The sequence below is a fragment of the Neospora caninum genome, chromosome V (assembly GCF_000208865.1).
Source record: "Neospora caninum Liverpool complete genome, chromosome V".
Classification (NCBI taxonomy): Eukaryota; Apicomplexa; class Conoidasida; order Eucoccidiorida; family Sarcocystidae; genus Neospora; species Neospora caninum.
Genome location: NC_018391.1, coordinates 1,516,695 through 1,524,851, shown reverse-complemented (window position 1 = coordinate 1,524,851; position 8,157 = coordinate 1,516,695). Strand labels below are relative to the sequence as shown.

Below are 8,157 nucleotides of genomic sequence, written 5' to 3'. Positions count from 1 at the left end.
AACAACGCGCGGCGAGACACGATCCGAACTCGCCTCGAAATGCAACAACCTAATCTTGTCTTCTTGTTCGCCAAAAAGAGCCCTAACCGTACGGCCACAGAAACTCGTCACTTATCGTTCACCTACCCGCAGGCGCACGCGGCAAAACCGGGCCCTCGAATGGACTACAGGCCTCCACGCAGGTGGGGGCCCATGCCTGCCAAGAAAATCCTTCTGAGAATCACGATGGACTCTGCAGACGTTTATAGAACCGTTATTGTCGTGCAGCCTCTAAGCAACCCACAGGCCAAAAAACGGTCTTGTCTCTCTGCCACAAAATGCGGCGTGACTTTTGACTGTGATCCCGGCGCGTTTGCACAGCGTGTGCACCGAGGACAACTCTTCGGATAAACCAAAACGAAAACAAACGCTCCTGTTTAGACAAGTGACTCCACTTTATGGAGGAGAGTCACACTGAAGGCTTACTCACTGACCTCGTCGGAAGCTAGAAATGTGCCTCCCCTCCACGGACAACCTGACGAGTTATTAGCCAGGGGCAGTCGTATCGCGCCCTCGAGGAAATGCGCGCCGAAGGCCCCCGCAGCCATGCAAACACATTTTGGGATATTACCACGCCTCTGCGTATGCACATTACAAGACGACTACACCGACATCGCTGGCATGCACATCCAGGAAAGTTTTCCGAACGAATTTATGTGTTCGAACGCGGGGGAAATGCCCCTCAAAACCCAGCGGGCAGCATATCTCGCTTCTTTGCCTCTTCCACAAGTTGCGGGAATCGTCGATCCATGTCAGGAATGTCAAGTTTGATCTGCGAAGCAACACACACGACCCAAAAAAACTCGTACGCGGCCTAGGCAAACAATCAATAGAAGATATTGTTTGTGCTTGTTCGCGAGGGTCTATTTCAGTGCAGAGAAATGTTGTGTTAATTCGAAGTGACAGCAGTTTTTCGAGAAACTGCCTCTCCGTTCCACCGGGGTTTTGTGTCAAAGAGAAGCCTGAATCAGCCGACAGAGCCAAGCCCATGTAGACCACCCGCACCACCTGTGCACGAATCACGAAACACGCGTTCGTGACGGTAAATGCGGTGAGTCAGACACGTTAAACAAAGCCCTTGTCGGCACATGCAGGCCTGTGTTGTATGGCACATTTGGAGAGGAGGCAAGAGAAGGTTTTGCAACTCTCTCGTTGCCTCTCACGGCGAAAAAGAGTCCCACTGTCGAAGCGGCTGGCACCAACGAGCGTACCTCCTCAGTCAAGTTCCGCGTCTGCTCGAAGCCCTTTTGAATCATTTCCTCGTCGATATCTGTCCTTTCCAGCAAGTAACTGAGCAACGCAAAAACATGCTCAGTCGTCGGCTCGCCCGCTGCAGCCTTCTCCATGCTTATGACAAGAAGCTTCCGAACCATTTCCGCTGCCTATACAGAAAACAACCCGAAGAAAGGTCCCCTACTAGAGGCAATGCAATCCATGCTCCGGACCGCACGGACCAGGGCCTCCTCTCGCAAGAGGACGTAACGATTATAAACCAGGATACTTGCAATCATGCGCACATCGATCATTATATATAAATGCATGTGGAAGCGCGCGATAACTGAGGCAGTTCTTGCATTCTCGCGGAAGTCGCGTCAGCCGCGCTGGCGGTCGCCAGCCCATATGATCGCAAGTTCAACCCTGTAGAGAAACTTCGTTGGAAAGACAAAGCCGCCAGCTCGTCGTCCTACATTATGCAGATGCGTACCATAAACATCACGGGGCATGCACTCCGAGTTTGGACAGCGAGACTCAGAAAAACATTCCCAAGGGGCCTTGCTTCTCTCTTCACCGGTGAGAAATGGCTGTGGATACTTTTCTATCGACCAGCAACCCCGAGAAACGAAGCAGTACCGGCAAAAATTCAAGAGGCACTTGCGGCACAGAGACACACGAAATAATCTTCACCCTCAGACCGCCCGACCTGCGTGGTCTACGCTTGTGCGCCGTGTGTCGTTCCGTTAACACGTTTAAATCTTTCTCTCTCTCTCTCTGTATACGTATCGATGTGAAGTCCTCTGGTTCGTCATAACTTACTTCGGAAACATCTGGATTTGCAGAGAAAAAGTGGCATCTATATGCATGCTTGTACGGGCGCGTGTTCACATATGTATACACGGACGTTTCCGCGCGCCCACGAGTACGTGTAGGCTTTTATACTTCGTAGACGTGTTTCTTATGTCCGCGATGATGCTTCACTGCGCGGTAAGCACACAGTGCAGGCGTCGTACCTGGTCTGGAGACAGTTCGAGCTCGCGAAGGATGCGAGCGGCTTCCTGTTTGTCGTTGCTGTCGAAATATTCGTAGAGACACTCGCGCACACGTGCCTTGAATTCACACGCCTCTGCGTTGTCTGGGTCGGTCCCCGTCCACACCTGCCCACACACAAATCGCAGACCCCACACGGCACATTTGTCGATTTTGGCGCGTCGCTTGGCTGAAGCCACAGACACTTTTTGGACATAGGCATACACGGAACGTGCGTCTCTCTTTTCGATTTGACAAAAGACGTTGTCCTTCGGCCATCCGTGTTGGGAAAACGAGAGTCTTCCGTGCCTGCAAACGAGCGGACCTCCGGCCAGGTTGCCGAAAGCAAGCTGCGTGCTCCAGGCACATCCATGCATGCGCGGGGACGCACGCTTTCAAACACACACAGGAATGCGCCCCTAAAGTCTGACTCTCTGAACAGATACGGGCGTTCACGCACGACTGCGGAGACCCACAAACAGAGATCAACCACAGAAGGTAGTTGGCTAGACTCTCCGGACTGTGAATCTCGGCGGCGAGAATCCGTGGTTCGTGTTCTGAACACGCCTGCGGTCCTGCAGACTCGACGCGTCTCGCTAAATTGTCTGTTGAACAGCAAAGGCATCGCGGGCAGGCACAGCAACACCGACACCTTTCCGTTCGCCTCTGGCCCATAGAGGAAGTCCCCGTGCCGTACCTTTCGAAGCCTCACACTGACGCCTTTGCCATTTTGTTCGACCAGCCACTTTTGCACTTGTTTCAGGACCTGCATGCCCCCATCGCCGCCGTAGTTCAGGCGGTACCGGTCGACCAGGAAAGACGGCGGCAAAATCTCGTCTGCTACGGCCCGCGCCTGTGAAAAACCATCACGTGCACAGGCGAGGCGGGGTGTATGTACCGCTGGTGCCGTAACGAAAACCTGTCGACTCAAGGCAGCGGCGCATGCAGGGAAAATGTCGAGGCATCCCATGCGGCCTTTGTCCTTTGAAAAAAGTCTTATGCCCCTCCGTATGGACAAATGTTAGGACCCGCACGGACATATCGATACATGGTCATGGGCGTGCGCAGGCGTGTGTGATCCCTCTGTGTGCGACATCTTTCGGAGCAGTGCAGTTGCTGTCCTAGGTCATATCCGTGCTCGGGAGATGCTCCGCCGCTCTCGCTCGGCTCCGCACATCCTCTCGCACGCTTCTGTCTCACCAGAAATTTGGCGAGAAGATAGTAGACATCCGGGTTGTCCAGAGAGTCGTCTTCGACGTCGCCCACAAGGCGAGCGAAAGCAAGCTGGATGTCATCCGGCTTCAGTAACTTCCCATACAGCCGATCCAGCGCGTTGCTGACCATCTCGCGGTGTCTGGTGACAAGAAGGCGTCAACAAAACGTCGTGAAGAGGTGGCTAGAGGCCGCCACCCTTGAACCCGAACCCGAGCTGCCTCCTTGGACACCAGCCCCGAGAATTCCCCTTCATTGCGACACGCGCGAGTGCACGCAGCACAGCGAGTTACCTTTCATCGTTTCAGACACGCACATGAACTCCAGCGCCGATGCACTGCTGAGCTAAGAAGTGTGACCGCCGAGCAACAGTGGGGCACACGCTGTCTGCACCGGTATGCATATACATATATATATACATGTATATACGAATATATATGTGTCGATACGTGCGTATGCGCGCTGTACATGTTAGCACTCTAGTATTTTGTTAACAGGCACGGGCTGAGAGGGATCGGAAGCATTGAGGAGGAAGGCAACCTCCTCGACGCGTTTCCGTGTGAGGACACATTCTGCACGGTTGCTGGTCTGCCGTCATTCCCACGTGGGCTGCAATGTCCATCTTTACGGTCCTCTAGGTGGATTCGCGCCAAACAGCAGTTCACGTGTGTGCGGCGCAACTTACTCGTTTTCCTTGGAGAACGACGCCTCCACGACCATCTTGACGAATTCGTGTTGAAGCAGAGGCTGGTTCTGCTCGTCCAGAAAGAACTTCATTTCCTCGACGCTGCCTGAATTGAAAAAGTCGGGCAAGAAATTCCTGACAGCCTCCTTGAAGGTCTTCAAGCTGCGAGGAATAACGGAAGCATCCGAACAGCGTTCCCGAGGATCTTCCCCGCAGTGATTCACGGGCCGATTTCCCTGTTGCAGTCCCCTCACGCACATGCACGTCTGAGGGAGAAAACCAATCTGGAGGAGAGGTAGTCACTGCGGCCGCAAGAGAAGACACTTGCCACTTGTGAAAGGACGTGGTCGGACCGGCACGGTTTCGGGGACACTTCGACGATGAAATGCCGAGCCTGTCATCAAACAAATTAGGGGGAGAGTCACCAGAGCCCAGACCAACGGGCTTCGCCTGTGGTTCGACGCAGCCAGGACGGCGGTTCCTCGTTGAGTGAAACGTGTGCGTTCTCATACGGCGTCTACGGCTTCCTCGCGGAGCAGGAGAACGGGGGAATTCAGGACACGAGACAGCACAACTACCGAACGTTTGGTGAATGCTTAAAAGATGTGCAGAAACGGTAAACGGAGTCACAAAGAATGTTCCGAACTGCGCATCGCTTTTGCCTCAAAACGAAACACTACAGATGAGAAGATGAGAACTCGTCATCCCACGGAAAAGTACCACCTGCATGAAAACAGCGCGGTTATAAGCATCTGCATCCGTTCACTCTTACCGCACCCGTGAACGCTCTCTCGATTTGCGAATCGGAACTTTCGGGCATGCACGGGAGAATTCAAATCCGACTCACTTTTGGAGGCTTTCTACCAGATGCCCACTGGCATCGAGCGTCTCAGGCGAGAGCGAGTCCAGGAACTTCTCCGGCAGACGACGAACATAGCTTTCATCCACGCAGCCGTCCAGAACCGCGCAGTCGAGGAACAGATACACTCGGTCCGGGTTGGGCTGAGTATCCTGAGAGAGACGCGCGGCCAGTCGCAGCAAATAACAGCGAAAGCGGTGGAACGAACATTGGCTGTCTATACAGTCGGCTTCGGTTCCTCGCATGCGGCCGCCGACATAGCCATACTTTGCGGTCACCAGTGGCCGCGTTTTCCTTTTAGCAGACATACTTCTCTATCCCCAGGCCGGGCACAGTTCAGGATGTGTAGCCCGGTATATGTACGAATGTCACGGCTTCCTGCACTTTTGAGGTCTCTCGTTCGTTCAGAGGGGAAATGCTACAGCAGTACAAAGCACCCCTTCTTGAAACATGCCACGTACTAGGTCGATGCTGCTTGCAGACTGGATCAGTTTCTCGAACGCTCGGACCATCTGTTGTTTGCTGATGAGATGCTTATCGACCAGAAGTGTGAGGGATGCCGATATGCATCTCTGTTCGTCCGTTGATCGGTGCAGAGAAGATTGGATAGCGAGCACCAGAAAGGAGTCGAGATACTGGCTGCAGTTTAGCTCCTCTAGCGCCTTGGAAAGGTCGAATGTCTCACGATTGACAAAGTAATCTGTACGGAAGAAACAAATGACCGTGGGAGACAGATAAGAGAGCCCTCTGCCGTCGAGCCCGCAGGGGCTGCACGCGAACGAAACGAACAAACGCGTAGGCTTCTGCTCCCTTTCACCTGACATTCTGGACTGTCCCTGGCGCTGTGGGAGATTGCCTTTTTTCGAAGACAGCGTGAGCAGTCCACCGTTTCGCGAGTATCGGGTTCCGACGCACATACACTGCGCCGAGACATTCGCTTTCCACCAGATGGAAAACACCGACACAGGGTTTGCCTCCTTATATGAGACCCACGTGAGCCTGCTGCCAAGCTACAACACGTGTATAGCTGCATGCCCCCGAAGAAAAAGAAGCATGCACAGAACACGGCTTTGGGGACTTGGGACATTCGACTCAGGAGACCAACGCAATCTTGAACTTTGCAGTGCGGTGCTGCAGTGACTGCCCTCCTCTTTGTGTTTCCTCGTTCCCCTCGTACCGTCGCTTCGGCTGTGTAATCGCAAAATCTCCACACTCGTATATACGCACGTATGCAGTTGCAAAGCGGCGCTGCAGGGCGCACTGCACTCAAAAAAAGTACCTCGTGGTCCCACATCATACCCATCTTTCGGCCCTTTGGCGGGGTCCTGGCTTACTGTCGAGAATTTCCTTTGCCAACTTGGTGAACTCGTCGAGCGATAAATGCGATTTGGTCGGCGGGGCGGCACCCGAGAAGCAGCTTGTCTTGTTCAGTGCTTGCCGATATTCATCGGCGGCGACGTCAATGACAGTGTACAAGCAGTCCTCATCCTGTAGGGGAAAAAGCGCCGGAGATCAGATTTCGAATAAGAGAAAACGCTCAATATGCTCTCCACGCGACGCGTATTTTCACGAACCAAGAAAGGCCCTGCCGTAGAAACACGGTGAATGCATGTGGCACCATTACTGACATTGCATAAACCGGTGCATCAGTAAGTGTACGTGCGCATGTGCCTGTAACATTTACTGGTTTTGTCTACCTTAACCGCTCACACGCACACGTGCGAGATTCAACAGCGCATTTCACCACTGCAGGTGCACCGCAAATGTCAGGGTGGAGAAACCGGGCTTTTTTTTAGTGCGCCCTCGAAATGCTGGAATTCGAGCGAAAAAAACACCGGTTCGTGGGTCAGAGGTGAATGACAGCGCCCAAGTGCCTTAAAGGTCGCTTTTCGGGGCCCTATGCAAACCGTCAGTGCGTGCTTGTTTTCTTGCAAGTTTCGCGGAGAACAATTCTACGGAGAAACGCGTGGTACCTCGGATTCGGAGTCGAAGATTGGGTCGTATGTGTCCATAACTTTGATAGGTCCTCTCATCTCCTCTTCCACGACAGACATTTTCTTCCCAAGCGTTTTGTTCGACGCCATCTTCGTGTGTCGCGCAAAAAGGCAGCCTCCTGTTTCACGCGATTGAGCTTAGACACGGCACACACCAAAAGTTTCCCCCAAACTGTGTCGGCTTGTCTCGTCTGCGAGGGAGGAATGCACCTAGAGATGGGCTTTCAAAACAAACCGCCGCTTTCCTCGACAGGAGAGAAACGGCCGTATCACAGGCAGTGGGACTCCTTGCGGACAGCCCTAAAGTTAGTGGGTTCGTTCCCCCAGCGAAGGCGAGTCATCAAGCAACGCGCCTCTTGTCAGGAAAGGAACAGATTTGCCTGTTTGCTGATGCAACGAAAAGCCTTTTTCATCCCAGGCAGCCACTGAGACAACGCAGACCCAGCCGGTCAGCGTTGCTACCAGGGTGTGTTCAAAAACGCTTTTGGACCCTGAGCCTGCAGCGGCCTCACACTTGACGAACTTTGAGAAAGAATTGCAACGGGAAGGAGTGTCCTAGCTCAGAGTTGAAGCGCAACCGGTAGACAGAAGTTGACTTGGCGGCGAAGCGAGCAAACATGCACAGAAATGGGTGCGAAAACCCTGACAAAACTGTCGCGTGAAGCAACTTAGGACGTACAGTACCTCGAGCCCCAGGGCAGTCTCCCTTGATATCCCCGTAGCAGTGCACGATCCTCCCTTTTTTCGGGTTTTCCTGTGCAGCTGCGCAAGGCTTTTTGAAGCCCACTGGGGGTTGAGAGACGGAGAGCACACGGAGCCGAGTCCTTGCAAGCATGCGCTGCGGACTGCTGCTAGGACGGCTGCATGACACAAAGGGTTGAGGAAACGCGCGGACAACCACAAGGCGGACGGAAAACGTACAACGCGTCTCCTTTCTCTGCTGTGTAAATTTTCTTGTTCCAAGAAACCGAGACCAGGGACGACTCAGGGGTCAAAACTGCGAGCGCGCTAGCGTCGGCAGTTCGCTGGCCACGGCATAAAACTTGTCAGTCGACGAGGACGGAGGGGTGCGCCTTGGTCTCTGACCTCAGGCAGTGTGTTTGTGGTCTCGAGTTCGCTCCGCA

General features: G+C 53.6%; 1 protein-coding gene across 1 annotated transcript; it reads right to left on the bottom strand.

The window, feature by feature from the left end:
• Positions 1–721: 721 nt before the first annotated feature.
• NCLIV_013910 (Pdcd4-prov protein, related) lies at positions 722–7,093 on the bottom strand (the record flags this gene model as incomplete). Its single annotated transcript, XM_003881581.1, has 10 exons — positions 722–811; positions 1,251–1,421; positions 2,268–2,411; positions 2,981–3,136; positions 3,484–3,637; positions 4,181–4,342; positions 5,028–5,191; positions 5,501–5,739; positions 6,374–6,527; positions 7,013–7,093. The coding sequence occupies 10 exons, from the start codon at positions 7,091–7,093 to the stop codon at positions 722–724; spliced, it is 1,515 nt and encodes a 504-aa protein (XP_003881630.1).
• Between the last annotated feature and the right edge of the window lie 1,064 nt (positions 7,094–8,157).